Source organism: Zootoca vivipara, chromosome 11 (genome assembly GCF_965207765.1).
Source record: "Zootoca vivipara chromosome 11, rZooViv2.hap1.1, whole genome shotgun sequence".
In the NCBI taxonomy this organism is placed as follows: Eukaryota; Metazoa; Chordata; class Lepidosauria; order Squamata; family Lacertidae; genus Zootoca; species Zootoca vivipara.
In genome coordinates this window covers 55505318-55521381 of record NC_142594.1, presented here as the reverse complement: position 1 = coordinate 55521381, position 16064 = coordinate 55505318, and the positions used below count along the sequence as shown (strand labels likewise).

The 16064-nt window shown below is 50.2% G+C and overlaps 1 protein-coding gene and 1 pseudogene across 1 annotated transcript; both read right to left on the bottom strand.

Annotated features, from left to right (window-relative positions):
• Nucleotides 1-1302: 1302 nt before the first annotated feature.
• Nucleotides 1303-12467, bottom strand: LOC118092070 (zinc finger protein 783). Its single transcript, XM_060281070.2, has 6 exons — nt 12161-12467; nt 10016-10394; nt 8922-9044; nt 7097-7219; nt 4547-4645; nt 1303-3485 (listed from the first exon to the last, which is right to left on the bottom strand). The coding sequence occupies exons 1-6, from the start codon at nt 12185-12187 to the stop codon at nt 2773-2775; spliced, it is 1464 nt and encodes a 487-aa protein (XP_060137053.1). The 5' UTR covers nt 12188-12467; the 3' UTR covers nt 1303-2772.
• Nucleotides 12468-15260: 2793 nt separating this feature from the next.
• On the bottom strand, nt 15261-15369 carry LOC118092406 (5S ribosomal RNA; annotated as a pseudogene).
• Between the last annotated feature and the right edge of the window lie 695 nt (nt 15370-16064).

The following is a 16064-nucleotide window of genomic DNA, read 5'->3' as shown; positions in this document are numbered from 1 at the left end:
CAGGTGGGGAATACAAGCTGCATTTTTGCATTAAGGGCACTGTGACAGTAAGAGTGGAACAGACTCCCTCAGAAGGTGATGGACTCTGTTTTTAAACAGGCTGGATAGCCATATGCCATATTGTAGTAGGTTAGACTAGATGACCCTTGGGGGTCCCTTCCAATTCATAGAATTGTAGAGTTGGAAGAGACCACAAGGGCCATCCAGTCCAACCCCCTGCTGAGCAGGAAACACCATCAAAGCATTCTTGACATATGCCTGTCAAGCCTCTGCTTAAAGACCTCCAAAGAAGGAGACTCCACCACACTCCTTGGTAGCAAATTCCACTGCCGAACTGCTCTTACTGTCAGGAAGTTCTTCCTAATGTTTAGGTGATCTTCTTTCTTGAAGTTTGAATCCATTGCTCCGTGTCCGCTTCTCTGGAGCAGCAGAAAACAATCTTTCTCCCTCCTCCATATGACATCCTTTCATATATTTGAACATGGCTATCATATCCCCCCTTAACCTTCTCTTCTCCAGGCTAAACACACCCAGCTCCCTAAGCCGTTCCTCATAAGGCATCGTTTCCCGGCCTTTGACCATTTTGGTTGCCCTCTTCTGGACACGTTCCAGCTTGTCAGTATCCTTCTTGAACTGCAGTGCCCAGAACTTGACACAGTACTCCAGGTGAGGTCTGACCAGAGCAGAATACAGTGGTACTATTACTTCCCTAGATCTAGATGCTATACTCCTATTGATGCAGCCCAGAATTGCATTGGCTTTTTTAGCTGCTGCATCACACTGCTGACTCATGTCAAGTCTGTGGTCTACCAAGACTCCTAGATCCTTTTCACATGTACTGCTCTCAAGCCAGGTGTCTCCCATCCTGTATTTGTGCCTTTCATTTTTTTTTTGCCCAAGTGTAGTACTTTACATTTCTCCCTGTTAAAATTCATTCTCCTTGTTAAAATTCTGCAAGGATGCTGCAAAAAAATTGGGTTGGTGTGATGAGCCTAACTCCCCCTCCTGCAATAAGCACCAGACTGAGCTTTGGGTTGGTTAAAGGCACCATACAAATAGTTTTAAAGGTACACGCTAGGTGTATTTTGCATAAGGAATATAAAAAGTTTGGAGAGCTATTCTGCCTCATTCCAAGTGCTAGTTTTCTGTGCTAAGTGCTCCACCTTCGTCAGTATCTTACCAAGACTCAGTAAGTCGAAGCACACGCCAGTGTCTTTGAACGTATTTAAGCTGCAAGGCAAGCAGAAAACGGAACTTGTTTCAAGCAAGTGACAGACTGTCTCTGGAGAAAACTCAACACTTGCAGCCAGGGGTAGTTTATTATTTAGGGAGCACCTCAAACTGCATACAAAAACCAGAGCACCAAGCAGGTCCTGCCCCACACGCTTATAAACTTAAAAAACAAGCTGCTGCAAAAATCCTGGAAGGATTGCAAACCCGTTATGCGGAAAAGAACAGCGCACCTGAACTGGACAGACGGACAAGAGAGGCAACACTGGGAGAAAGAGAAAATGTTTATATGCCAAGGGAGGGAAGCAATGAACTGCGGGGGGGGGGGGGGCAAGCAGAGGCCAAGGGTTTGGTGGAGGTGCTCATAAGGGTGGGTAGCCGTACTCAAGGGGCTCTTGAACAGCATAAGAGGGTCTTCCCCCAACTCGGGGGTTCTCCAGTGGTTTCAGACAACAATTCCCATCAGCACCCCCTACGGATGGGAGTTGTAGTCCAGAACCGCTGGAGAAGGCTAGAATGAATGGAGCTAACAGGCACATCTGCATCCAGGCTTGGAAGCTGCAGAGCCATTTGGCCATGCCAAAGAGACTCTGGGAAGAAGGAGCCACCCACCCACCCAACCATCCGTCTTGTCAGGGACTGGCAGGATGGCAAGAAGTGGGCTACACACCAACCAGGGAGGCCTCAGAGGAGGAAGGGTCAGAGCCCAGGGAGTGGCGGAGGGGCACATAGGACAGGTCAGAGGGGGAAGGAGGGGAGGAATGGTTGGAGGCAGAAGCAGCAACAGGCTTTAGCGAGCAAGATGTGCCAGGTGCAGAAAGCAGTTCAGACTTGGATGATGAAGCAGAGGAAGAGGGGGCAAAAGCATCCCAGAAGCTTGCCGCTCTTGCTGTACTAAGCTCCCTGTCTTTGTCTCCAAGGACATGGACGGCTATGTACAGGTGAAACTCGGAAAATTAGAATATCGTCGAAAAGTGCATTTATTTCAGTAATGCAACTTAAAAGGTGAAACCAATATATGAGATAGATGCATGACATGCAAAGCAAGATATGTCAAGCCTTTATTTGTTGTAATTATTTGTCGTTAGGTGGGTCAATTATAAATGGAATGTAATTAATGAAATGTAATAGCGATGTTTATTTTTGTTTATTATTGTATTATTGCAACTATTTGTTTTATTACTGTGGAATTTCCGAGAGAAAGCATTTGTAAAAATTAAAAGAAGAATAAAGAAGAATAAGTTGCATTACTGAAATAAATGCACTTTTCGACGATATTCTAATTTCCCGAGTTTCACCTGTATGTAGCAGAACAAAGGGCTCAGATTCCCCCCCCCCCTTCCCTCTGGTGTAGGCTGCTTGGAAAACATCCGGCTGGGAGGAAGGGACTTGGGGAGTGGGAAGCAGAGGGCAGAGACCTTCATTCCCAGCAACCGCATGATGGGACGCATTGCCGTTTTCCTGAATAAAGAAACAGACACGCCGCTGAACTGTGCGCCTTGTGCACTGAGCTACATCTGAGCCAGCACAGACACCGCCCAATTAATGTTCCACTCGGACGTCCACCTCCGTGCCCTCAGGCACCCGGGCAGAGCCCGCCAGTCCCTGCTGCTGCTCCTCGGCGCTGTGAACCCTCCAGTGGTCCTTCAGGGACTTTTTCCTCCGGAACCTCTTGCCGCACTGGGCGCAGGCGTAGGGCCGCTCCCCGGTGTGGGTGCGTTGGTGCTCCTGCAGGTGGTGCTTGCAGATGAAGTCCTTGCCGCACTCGGCGCAGTGGTAGGGCCTCTCCCCGGTGTGCAGGCGCAGGTGGGGGACGAGGTGCTGCTTGCGCACGAAGCCCTTCCCGCACACCGAGCACCGGTAGGGCCTCTCGCCCGTGTGGATCATCCGGTGCCGCAGCAGCTCCGAGGGGCAGCTGAAGGCCGTCCCGCAGAAGGAGCACTCGTACTGCTTCCGTTTCATTTGGTGGTTCATTTGGTGCATCTGGAGGCTCAGCAGCAGGCTGAAGGTCTTGCCGCAGTCCGGGCAGCGGTGCGGACGCTCCATCGCCGCTTCCGGGGTCCCCCTGGCCGAGGGAGAGCCCGGGTGCCTCCCGCTGCGGGCGCCGCGAAGGCCGGGGAGGGGGCAGCTCTCGCCGATGGCGCCGTTGAAAATGGGCGCCACCGAGCCCCCGGGGAAGAAGAGCAGGAGGGGCGGGTTGGCGGGGTCTTCCTGGCCCTGCCCTTCCTCCGGGTGCGGCTGGGCTCTGTCGTTAGCTGTGTGGCAAGGGAGAGAGAGGAAAGGGTTTGGTGTAGCAATCATATTGAAAGGTTTTTAGCATATTAAACACTGAAATATAAATAAATAAATAATAAACATAATAATAGTAATAATTGATTATTTATACCCCACCCACCTGGCTGGGCTTCCCCACCCACTCTGAGCGGCTTCCAACAGAATATTAAAATACAATAATCTATTAAACATTAAAAGCTTCCCTAAACAGGGCTGCCTTCAGATGTTTTCTAGAAGTCTGTTAAGTTGTTTTTCTCTTTGACATCTGATGGGAGGGCGTTCCACAGGGCGGGTGCCACTACCGAGAAGGCCCTCTGCCTGGTTCCCTGTAACTTGGCTTCTCGCAGCGAGGGAACCGCCAGAAGGCCCTCGATGCTGGACCTCAGTGTCCGGGCAGAGCGATGGAGGTGGAGACGCTCCTTCGGGTATACAGGACTGAGGCCGTTTAGGGCTTTAAAGGTCAACACCAACACTTTGAATTTTGCTCGGAAACGTACTGGGAGCCAATGTAGGTCTTTCAGGACCGGTCTTATGTGGTCCCAGCAGCCTCTCCCAGTCACCAGTCTAGCTGCCGCATTCTGGATTAGTTGTAGTTTCCGGGTCACCTTCAAAGGTAGCCCCACGTAAAGCGCATTGCAGTAGTCCAAGCGGGAGATAACCAGAGCATGCACCACTCTGGTGAGACAGTCTGCAGGCAGGGAGGGTCTCAGCCTGCGTACCAGATGGAGCTGATAGACAGCTGCCCTGGACACAGAATTGACCTGTGCCTCCATGGACAGCTGTGAGTCCAAAATGACTCCCAGGCTGCGCACCTGGTCCTTCAGGGGCACAGTTACCCCATCCAGGCATGAGTGGAATTGCAGAATTGTAAGGATCCCTGAGTCACCTAGTCCAACCCCGTGTATTACAGGAATCTCAATAGACGGTTCTCCATCCAATTCGAAACCATGCCGGACTCTGCTTAGCATTGCAAATGTGCTGGCGGTTTGTAGCTACTGTATTTGGCCTTGCTGCCCTGCCCCTGCTTAAGTCTCCTACTCACCATTACAAGCACTTTGAGGGCCGTTTCCTCCATCCCTCCCAGTGGGAGGCTCCTCCTGTTTGACCCACGTAACTGCATCCGACCTGGAAGCCGGTGACCCTGTCGAGAGGGAGGGGGAAGGGGAGATTTAAGTTGCTTTGAATGCCAACTTACCCCATTGCTCTGCCCTGATCAAATAGATCAATAAGCAGTCCTCCGCATTGAGCTGCCAGGTTACTGCCTTCTTGACCACTGGGCCCAACCCTGGTCTCGTCCGCTCCATCCGCCGGATTCCGGAGCCCATCTTCGCATGCAGGGTAAGCCCTTAACTCACCGAGGGCTTGAGACCCATCGGCTCCCCTCACCTGGTTTAGCCAGACATTTGAAGTCATTTCCCAAGTTGTTTACGCTGTCGCATGCTGACATCTTCTAGAAGCCCCAGGTGAGAGCTGAGTGCGGGGGGGGGACGACACCAAAGGAGAGCAAACTACCCCAGAAGGAGCACAATGGCTGTGTCCCCCACCAGTGGTACTACCCCTCCCTTATGTCAGCATTTTCATTCTCCCGTTGCTGGATATGTGATTGTTACATCACCATAGCTGCCAAGTCTCCCGTTTTCCCCGGGAAATCCACGTTTTTCCAGCTGTTCCTAGCTGAAAAAACGGATTTTTTTGTTTTTTCCTGGTTTATTCTGGCGCGACTTCTGGCACGCCGGCCATTTTGGAACTGGGCAAAGCAGCATCAAAAGTCACTTCTGAGCATGCTCCACCCAGTTCCAAAATGGCGGTAGCGCTACTTCCGGTCTGCTATTTCCATCCCGGTCCCTTATTTCTCTGACAGCAACTTGGCAGGTATGTACATCACACTTCCGTGTTTACTTTCCAGGCTTGGAAAGTGTGAGAACGGAAGTCAGTCTTATCTCTTCCGCTATGTTGTACTTTTGTACTTTTTCTCTCTTGAAGAAGAAGATGATGTGAGAGGACGCCATGATTGCTTTGTCCTGTATATACACAAGCTGGAACGTGTCCAGAGGAGGGCAAGCAAAATGGTCAAAGGCCTGGAAACGATGCCTTATGAGGGACGGCTTAGGGAGCTGGGTATGTTTAGCCTGGAGAAGAGAAGGTTAAGGGGTGATATGATAGCCATGTTCAAATATATAAAAGGATGTCATATAGAGGAGGGAGAAAGGTTGTTTTCTGCTGCTCCAGAGAAGCGGACACGGAGCAATGGATTCAAGCTACAAGAAAGAAGATTCCACCTAAACATTAGGAAGAACTTCCTGACAGTAAGAGCTGTTCGACAGTGGAATTTGCTGCCAAGAAGTGTGGTAGAGTCTCCTTCTTTGGAGGTCTTTAAGCAGAGGATTGACAGGCATATGTCAAGAATGCTTTGATGGTGTTTCCTGCTTGGCAGGGGGTTGGATTGAATGGCCCTTGTGGTCTCTTCCAACTCTATGATTCTATAATATTGCTTAATAAATTACTTAGAATGCCACACCTAAGCTCCACATTGTTGTTGCTATACTCTGCTGTGTGAGTGTGCACATATCTCTGGATATGTGTCGCTGGTGCACACCGGGACCGAAGATTCATGAACGCCCCAGTCTGCACTTCATAAGGAAGACGTCCGGAGAGGTTTGTCTTGATCCGGGGGCTGCGTGTGCCCCCAGGCATGTTCCGACACCCTAAAGCCCCAACCCCCCCCCCCAGAAGGCACCAGTTTAACAGAATTGTAGGGTTGGAAGGAACCCCAGCAGCCATCTAGTCCAACTCCCTGCACTGCAGTAAATAATAATAATAATAATAATAATAATAATAATAATAATAATAATTTATTTATTCCCCAGCCACTCTGGGCAGCTTCCAACAAAATATTAAAAACAGGATAAGACATCAAACATTAAAAACTTCCCTAAACAGGGCTGCCTTCAGATGTCTTCTAAAAGTCAGGTAGTTTATCTCCTTAACATATGAAGGGAGGGCGTTCCACAGGGCGGGCATCACCACTGAGAAGGCCCTCTGCCTGGTTCCCTGTAGCTTCATTTCTCACAGTGAGGGAACCGCCAGAAGGCCCTCGGAGCTGGACCTCAGTATCCAGGCAGAACGATGGGGGTAGAGACGCTCCTTCAGGTCTACAGGGCCGAGGCCGTTTAGGGCTTTCAAGGTCAGCACCAACACTTTGAATGATTTCACAAACTAAGAAATCCAAACGTCCATGATGCTTCCTTCTTTTTTTACATCTGATGTTTAAATTATGCACCATACAATGCAAATATACAGTTACAAGGCTGCCCACAGGCAACAGGAAGATTTCTTTGAGCCATCACAATATACATTAAAATGCTGCGATGGTTCGGCCTTGAAACGGGGCTGAAATGCCCCACCCAGGTCAGTAGTTCTCAAAACGTTTTTTTTGTAAATTGCTTGAAACTTCCTGGAGTGTGGAAGGTGGAAGGTATTTGCCAGAGGTGCTGGATTCCTGGCCTGAGCACCAATGCTCCCCCCCTCTTACATTTCTGCTGCATGAGCTGCTTTGAATCTCAGGTGCGCCCCCCGAAATCTCATCGCTCACCTGTGTTGTCTGAAGTAGAGCCCTTGTGAGTTTCTGCTTCCAAGTTGCCCCCCTGCAGCGACTCGCAGGGGTTGGCTCCTTCTCCGTCGCTCGGTAAAGTATCCAGTCCAGAAACCGTATAATCTGTTGGGGAGCCGAGCAGCAGAGGCGAGATCGGTATTGTGATATCACAGTTCTGTTTTCAATTCCTTTCAATTTATTTAGTTAAGGAAGAACACACAGCACGATAACATACAAGAATGCAGAAAGAAATTAAGAAAGGCAATCCAACGGAAGTAAAATTAAACATGCACACAAAATGCAAATTTGGGTTGTTTCAATCACAATCCCTTCACACGGGGAAGGAATTTTCTTCAGCTGCCGAACATGGGGGCAACATCTCCACCAGGCATCTGCTATGACCCCAAGGTCTCATTCCTGCCAGTTGAGGCTCTATGAGTGTATGTGTGAAATTAATCATTTTTGCTGGGGGAAAAATGCATTAATTTAGAATTCTTTATTTTGAATTGGCTGAGAAACGTGGCCTTTTTCATATGTTCATGGAAGGGGGGTTATTATTGGACATTTTTTGTTTTACTATGTATTTTGTGTACACTCGTACCTTGGAAGTCAAACGGCTTCCCAAACATTTTGGCTCCTGAACGCCGCAAACCCGGAAGTGAGTGTTCTGGTTTGCAAACTATTTTTGGAAGCCGAACGTCCGGCGGGGCTTCCGCGGCTTCCTGCAGCCAATCGGAAGCCACGCTTTGATTTTCAAATGTTTTGGAACGGACTTCCGGAACAGATTCCGTTCGACTTCCAAGGTACGACTGTAATCATTTTGTATTATTATTATTATTATTATCCCACCCATCTGGCTTTGTTTCCCAAGCCACTCTGGGCAGCTTACAGCCTATCTAAAAACATAATAAACACATCAAGCATTAAAAACGTCCCGATAGAGGGCTGCCTCCAGATGTCTTCTAAAAGTTGTATAATTCTTTTATCTCCTTGGTATCTGAAAGGAGGGCATTTCACAGAAATTATTATTATTTTACCGCCCATTCATTCAGTTCGGAGAGGTCCTTTCTTAATCTCTTTAATAACGCTGGGCGATTTAGCCTCATGAGCAAACCTCCCTGCTCACACCTATCTCTAGATTAGTCTATGAACAAGTTAGCAAGAATCCTGGGAGTTGCAGTCCAAGGACATCTGGGAAGCCCGGGCTGAAGAACTGCTCTATGGAACATAAACATAGCAGAGTCCCTTCCCAGAGGGGCCTGCCTGAGATCAAGTGGCAAGGGAGTTCCAAAGTCTAGGTGCTGCCACACTAAAAGATCTGAGTTTTTTACAGATGCGGAAAGTGAGTATTGTGTGGTCCCTATAGCAGTCTCTCTCGGATGGACATTTTGGGCAAGGTGGGAGAGTTAGAGGAAAAATAGGATATCTATGGGATGCCTGTGCTCTCAGACCCACTTATGGAGTATCCCATAAAGCCAGTTTTCCTTTGGCTGTACTGAATCTCAGCTAAGACGCCTTACTTGGTCTAGACATTTTCACATTAATGCACAACATGGAGACACCTTCCTCAGTCGGCTAGAGCATGGTGCCGACAAACGCCAAGGTTGCAGGTTCGAAGCTGCAAGTTGCTGCATTGCAGGGGGTTGGACTAGATGACCGCCGGGGTCCCTTCCAACACTACAATTCTACGAGATAAATATATGTGGAGAGAGAGAGCTACGCAGCAGCCAGGAAACAAAACCTCAATACAGGTAACCTAAAAACGGAACACGCCTCTTGTGATGACATGGGAGAATGGCTGTTGTGGTGCTTTCAACATACTCACAGTTGCAGGTACTTTGGCAAAGGGCTCCGTCCTGGTCCTTGCCATTGCCCTCCTTGGTACACAATTCCTCCTCCTGCTTAATCCACGAAATAATATCCGTCCTGGAAATAGAAGGTGCTGTTTCTGGGAGATGAGAGAGAGAGAGAGAGAGAAGCTTGACCTTTCCTATGTATTCCTGGTTTATCTGAAATCTCAAAATGCAGCCTGCTTGTTCCCTCCTGGGCAAAACAAACGGGTTTTTCCAAGCGCACAGGAGAGCCGGCTCCACCATGCATTCAGTGCATGGCGTTGCAAATATTGGTCATCTCCGTTTCTCCCAACAGTAAAACAAAAACGCAGTGCAAGCAAGAACCAGGGACCGCTCAAAAGCACTTTTTTGCGCTGGGTAGCCTTGGTTGGCAGGCAAGGGCTGCTCGGTGCACTAACTCAAAGTTTAGGGTTGCTTACAGGAGTTTTTGCGAAGATCCACTGTATTCTGTTCTGGTCAGACCTCACCTGGAGTACTGTGACCAGTTCTGGGCACCACAGTTCAAGAAGGATACTGACAAGCTGGAACGTGTCCAGAGGAGGGCAACCAAAATGGTCAAAGGCCTGGAAATGATGCCTTATGAGGAACAGCTTAGGGAGCTGGGTATGTTTAGCCTGGAGAAGAGAAGGTTAAGGGGTGATATGATAGCCATGTTCAAATATATAAAAGGATGTCATATGGAGGAGGGAGAAAGGTTGTTTTCTGATGCTCCAGAGAAGCGGACACGGAGCAATGGATTCAAACTACAAGAAGGAAGATTCCACCTAAACATTAGGAAGAACTTCCTGACAGTAAGAGCTGTTCGGCAGTGGAATTTGCTACCAAGGAGTGTGGTGGAGTCTCCTTCTTTGGAGGTCTTTAAGCAGAGGCTTGACAGGCATATGTCAAGAATGCTTTGATGGTGTTTCCTGCTTGGCAGGGGGTTGGACTGGATGGCCCTTGTGGTCTCTTCCAACTCTATGATTCTATGATCCCAAAAGGGGAACAGGGATTTCCCCTGAGATGCTCTGGAAAGAACAGAGGTGAACCATACACAGAAAGTCATTCTCAATTTAAAATTTGATACCTGCTTTGGAATCAGACGGAGGTTCCTGAGCACGTCCTTCTGAGCTCCCATTCTTCAGGAGGTCCTCCATGGTCTCCAGCCTCTTCTGCAGCTGTCCGTACTCCTGCAGGAGAGTCTCCAGGGCTGACCAGCGACTGTCCAGCTGACTCCCCAGCTCGGCCACAGCCTTCTCGCAGTCCCCAAATCTCTTCTCTGCTGTCTTGGACCTCTGCTCCAGGCTGAGGAGCCTCAGGGCCTGAGCCTCCACCGTCCTCTCCACTGCCTGGACAGCTCCGACCACCGTCCACAGAGAAATTGTGGCCGTCTGCAGCTGTGCCTCTTTGGGGAAGGTGGCATCCATGACAGGAGCAGCCGGGACTTCTGAACTCCACCTTGAAGTCTGTTCCCAAAACAAGCATTATTTAATTATTTATTCATTCATTCATTCTACTCTGAATGCAGGATCCCACTGCCACCGATCCTGCTGCTGAACTGCGTTCAGAGGAGGGGAAAAGAAAAAAAGGAGTGCTTCTGGGCATGCGGGGCACCTTAAAAGACCACCACATTAGTGCCGCTTGGCGGAGCGGGCGCTAAGAAGCTTGCCCTCTTGTGCGCTGTTCCCTGGGAGCAAGTCCCATTGAACTCAGCAGCTCCTGCTGTTGCCGCCGGCGGCCCCCTCACCCGGCACCCATCGCGCTCTGGCTCCTCCCCCGCCGTGTGCGCTTCCTCCCTTCCCTCCCGTGCCTTGGCCCTGCCCCTTGGCCCCGCCCCTTCCCCCCAGTTTTGATCCTGGGTACGCCCCTGCAGCATAGAAATACAGGATGGAAACACAACATACGTAATAAAAACCGATGGGCATCGGTCTGTTTTGGAAGAGGGTGAAATCAAACCGTTGGAGAGTTACAGCGCCTGCTGTGGCTGTAGAAACCAACAAGGCAGAGAGATGGTTTTGTCTCTTTAAAAGAGGATTCGACAAATTCACAGAGGAGAGGGCTATTGACAGCCACTCGCCATGGTGGCTCTGCCCTGCCGCCACAGCTGGAGTCCAAGATGCTTCTGAATGCCAGTTATAGGAAACCACAGGAGGGGAGAGCTGCTCTTGTGCTCAGATCCTGCTTGCGGGTTTCCCAAAAAAAGGCATCTGGCCGGCCACAGGAAGAACAGGCTGCTGGACTAGAAGGGGCGTTCCTGCAGGCTGCTCTGATGTTTCCTCTGCATCCCTAACCTGTCATTCGCACCTCTGGCTAACAGCTGCCCTCACCCTGGTGGCCTCTGGATGCCACTGGACCAGCTCCCACCAGCCTCAGGCAACGTAGCCAATAGGAACACAGGAAACTGCCTTATGCAGTTGGTCCTTCTGCCTCAGTAGTGTCTGCACTGACTGGCAGCAGCTGCCCAGGTTTCAGGCAGGGGAAGTTCCCAGTCCTACCCAGATATGCTTTTACCTGTTTGTGAAAAAACTGCACTGTATCCCGTTTTTTAGGTCTCAAAGCAATATATGCACTCTCTACGTTATCTGATAAAATCAAATGGAAGCAAGAATGTGAAACATCTGGGAAAGCTTACAGCCCACATGTAAGACTCATCTGGTGGGACTAAGCCAGGACTCAAAATTTGGGACAGCTTGGAGATACCTTATTGAATATACTAACAGAGAAAAGCTGCCGCCACCAACTCCCTTGACAGCAGCCTCTGCAGATATATGGAGCATGTGAAAATTGTGTGATTTGAATCTCTGTTTTTCCTTCTTTTTAGCTCCTTTTCTATGTTCATATTCCTTCGGCAAAGTACACACTAGTCCACTAGTCAGCTATATTATTTTTATCTACTGTCCATCAAAATGTGAGTCACTACCCCCCCCCAAAAAAATTGTGTTTTATTGCTTTCATCTAAGCTATGTGCTAAATTAGTAACAACAATGCAAAATATCCGGGAAGCATTCAGGGTTGCAAAGGCGTCTCCAAACGGAGCAGTCTTAGCCAGGTGCCTGGGACGCCTGAAACGTCGCTGCCTTTTTCTGTAGCCCCCCCCCCCAATTGCACGCTGGTAGTGCGATATTCTGAATCATTCCCCCCCCCCAAAAAAACCCCTTCTCCCAGGGGCAGCTCAGCTATCGCCCACCCCCAGCAAGAGCGCACCATCCCATCCCTGCAGAACCAGCCTCACCTGGGCAGGAGGGAGCCATTCAGCCATGGTGCTGAGCCTTTGCTGGGCGCTGGGTGGGGAAAGGGGTGTGTGTGTATCCTTGCAGAGGAGCAGCAGTGCACAGGATGGATGGATGGATGGATGGATGGGTGCAAAGGGAACCGGGAAGCTTGGAGATGTTTGCTGGGAGGCAGGAAGGCGAGGAAAAAGAGAGAGTCGAGGCTGCGGGAAAGTAGAGGAAGAGGCGACAGCACCATCTATGGAGCGTCGCCTGAGCAGGGAGCGAGGAGGCTGCGCTGCTTTCCCACGTGCAAATAAATAAAAGCTGGGTCCTTTGTGTGCGCATGGTGCGGAGATCTAAAAAGCTGGCAGCAGCGCACGGCTGCAAAAACTACCCCCCAAAATCCATATGCAAAATCTACCCCCCAAAATCCAGATGCAAAATCCGCTTGCATTTAAAACAACAACCAGGGTGTTGCACGGCACGGACACGCATCCGTGTGCAGGACGCACTTCACACTGCAGTCCACTCTTTGCAAGCATCTGGAGGGAGCCCGGTTGGCCAACGCTGCAGCGCAGTTGCCTGCAACGCCGCCCGGAATTTGGAACCCGAGGGGGTAGTGAACATGTTCTGCCTGCAGGTGTCGCTGCAGGACTGAAGATCCCAGAAGGGGAGGGAGAGACACGCCCCCTCCCAGCGGCAATGCCAACGAACAATCAGGAGAGGGTACTGCCCCGGACAGCGTCGAGCGCCCCCTAGAGCCCTGGGGTGCTAACCCGCCCCCTTAAAAGCCACGTTCAAGTTTCCTTTTCTGCAAATGCAGGGCAGGGTATCTATCTGCGTGTCTTGGAAATCATAGACTTGTAGAGTTGGAAGGGACCACAATAGTCATCTAGTCCTGAAATGCAGAAATCTTTTGCCCAAGGCAAACCCATGAACCTGAGATTAAGAGTCATGCTCTACAGACTGAGCAATCGCAGATAACAAATCATGCCAGATGAATCTCATTCCCCCCCTTTTTTAATGGAGTTACAAGCTTGGTGGATCAGGGGGATGCTGTGGACATACTGTTTAGTGCAGGCATCCCCAAACTGCGGCCCTCCAGATGTTTTGGCCTACAACTACCATGATTCCTAGCTAACAGGACCAGTGGTCGGGGAAGATGGGAATTGTAGTCCAAAACATCTGGAGGGCCAAAGGTTGGGGGGGTGCCTGGTTTAGTGTATCTTGATTTCAGGAAGTCTTTTGACAAAAGCCCCCCATGACATATTCTTGTAGCAAAGGCGACATGAGCATCGCCAGAATTTTGTTAGGGTGGGGGGCATTCAAAGTTGTTGAGCTTTTCTTGGGAAATTGCAGGTAAGAATAATACCCCATAGACAGGACATTGCCCCCGTCTGGCTACACCCATGGAAGGTAGTAAAATGTGGGCTGGGTGAGATAACTGTTAGGTGGTGTTTGTAGTGAGTTGGCTGACCAAGCCCGAAGTCTATTCATAAATTGTTCCTCATCATCCTGGGGGGAAGTGACAAGTGGGGTGCTGCCACAGGGTTCTGTTGTGGGCCCAATCTATATATATAAAAATGTAAAAATCGTGAAACTGCGTTTTCCACTTTTCTCCGTAACCGCTTGACCGATTGTCCTGAAATTTTGACACAACAATCCAGGCCACTCCCAGAGCGTTGCTGGGGACAAAAATCCCTCAAATCACACACCTGGGCAGGTATAGACCTGGTTTTCCACCAAGTCAAACAGCGCCCTCAAGTGGCGTAATACCCTCCTCCACCCCCTCCCTTCCTGTGAAATCTAAGCCACACCCACAAACCAAATAACATCATCAACCAAGCAACTGAAACCACCAAGGCGGCCATTATCAGACCCCTAGGCCCCCACCAAATAACCAATGTTGCCAAGTGGAGGTAGGGGCCTGCCTGGAGGGGATGCGGGGGGGGAGGGCAATAGGGAGCAGGGATACGTAATGGGTCAGAACAGGGAGGGGGGAGACACAGGGATGAAACCTGCCCTCTCCACAGTATCTCGCCTCAACTCAGGGGGACTCTGAGGCTCAGGGGGATCTGAAGAGGGGCTATTACCCTCCATTTCACAGACTAACGCACAGCAACACGTGCAGGGCCAGCTAGTGTCTTTATAAATGACTTGGACAAAGGAAGTGACTGAGGGGATGCTCATGAAATTTGCAAACTGGGAGGGGCAGCGAATGCCGCAGAAGACAGAATCGGAATTCAAAATGACCTTATCTGAAGAAGTGTGCTTGCACACGAAAGCTCATACCAATGACAAACTTAGTTGGTATCTCAGGTGCTACTGGAAGGAATTGTTTAGTTTTGTTTTGTTTTGACCTTAACAGATTGGAGAACTGGGCCCAAACTGACAAATAGCAAAGGTAAGATTCTGCACTTAGGCAGGAAGAACAAGTTGTCACATGGAAGAGGGAGCAAGGTTGTTTTCTGCTGCACCCGAACCAATGGATTCTAATTGCAGGAAAGGTGGCTGCGACTAAACATCAGGAAAAACTTCCTGGCGGCAAGAGCAGTTTGACACTGGACTCCCTTGCAAGGTGGTGGCCTCTCCTTCCTTGGAGGTTTTTTAAACAGGGATTCTTTAGCGGTGATTCCTGCATTGTAGGAGGTTGGACTAGATGACCCATGGGGTCCCTTCCCACTTGACAATTCCGTGAGCCTATAAACAGTGGCTGCATCTAGAGTTATGTCATTGGGTGCCATCTAATTTTGGAAGTTAAGCAGGATCAGGCCTGGATGGGAGACCACCTGGAATATATGGTGGGATTCTTGCTTTTGCTCCCATTGATTGTCACTTCTTCGACTTTCCCATCTCAGAGCTCAGAAACCATCTCTTTTTTCCAAAACCCAAAGACTGTTCTGACACCTTAAAAGGGAGATTTGGTGCAGATTTTTCACACGCATGAATTTCCCCTTGGGGTCGTGGCGTGTCACTGGCTGCAATTTCAGGGGAAATTGTGACACGGAAGAGAGAGCATTTCCCAGCCACTTCTGCATCAAATGTGCCTTAAAGCCCGTGAAGTTTGATAAAGAGGAGGGGATTCCTCGGTCTGAGTTGCAAAAGGGGCAATGCAAAAAATGCCTACCGCACCCAGTATTCCCAGGCGGAATCCCATCCAAGTACTAACCAGGCCCGACCCTGCTTAACTTCCGAGATCGGGTGCTTTCAGGGTGGTGTGGCTGTAGGCAGCAGAAGAGCTTTCAATAGCGCTTTTCTAGTCCTGACTCTGCCTTTGCAAGAGTTTGCATCTCGCCAAGCTCTTTTTCCTGCTCCTGCTATCTCCCAGTGCTGCCTGCCCGGGGAGAATTGCATCTCCCTTGCTTTCTCTCCCTCTCTCCTTCCAAATCTTGCAGGCAGGAAAGGGCTGGGACCTGCAACCGGGGCTTTGCAGCAGCGGAATGCCTTTCCTCCGGAATTGCAACCGTGCAAGAGCTGCAAAAAAAACCGCTTAGCTCCTCCACCGTGTATTTTATTTTATTTTATTTTACGCTCTGCTCTGCTAAATCCCAGAACTTGGCGTGGGTTGCAGTGGTCAGAGCCTGTGCTCTCCTCGCTCCTGCCGGCAGGTGGCGCTGCCCAGCCATCCCTCAGAAAAGAACGGCGCGCGGGCGACACGGCCACCAGATGAATAAGCAGCGGCGGACGCGGCCTGCGTGCGCATGCGTAACCCTTAAGCATTCCCGGCCCGGAGCAGCTCTGCGGCTCTCCTCCCGGGGCGGGGCGAAGAAGGTGCGCGGGCGGGCGGGCGCAATCGGCTCGCTGCCCGCAGGGAGTTGTGCTGCTTTGGTGCTGTTCTGCCCTCCCGCCCGCAGGTGGCGCTGTCGCCGCCGTTACACGGAGAGCGCTCTCTCTTGACAAAAAACGGGACACCCGGATGTGAGA

What these genes read in the sequence shown, in the direction of transcription:
- LOC118092070 (XM_060281070.2), bottom strand. Translation starts at nt 12,187, where the DNA reads ATGGCTGAATGGCTCCCTCCTGCCCAG. An exon ending in TTGCCAAAGTACCTGCAACT is followed by an intron (nt 7,220 to 8,921) that starts GTGAGTATGTTG and finishes GCTCCCCAACAG; the next exon opens with ATTATACGGTTTCTGGACTG. An exon ending in CCCTCAAAGTGCTTGTAATG is followed by an intron (nt 3,486 to 4,546) that starts GTGAGTAGGAGA and finishes CTTGCCACACAG; the next exon opens with CTAACGACAGAGCCCAGCCG.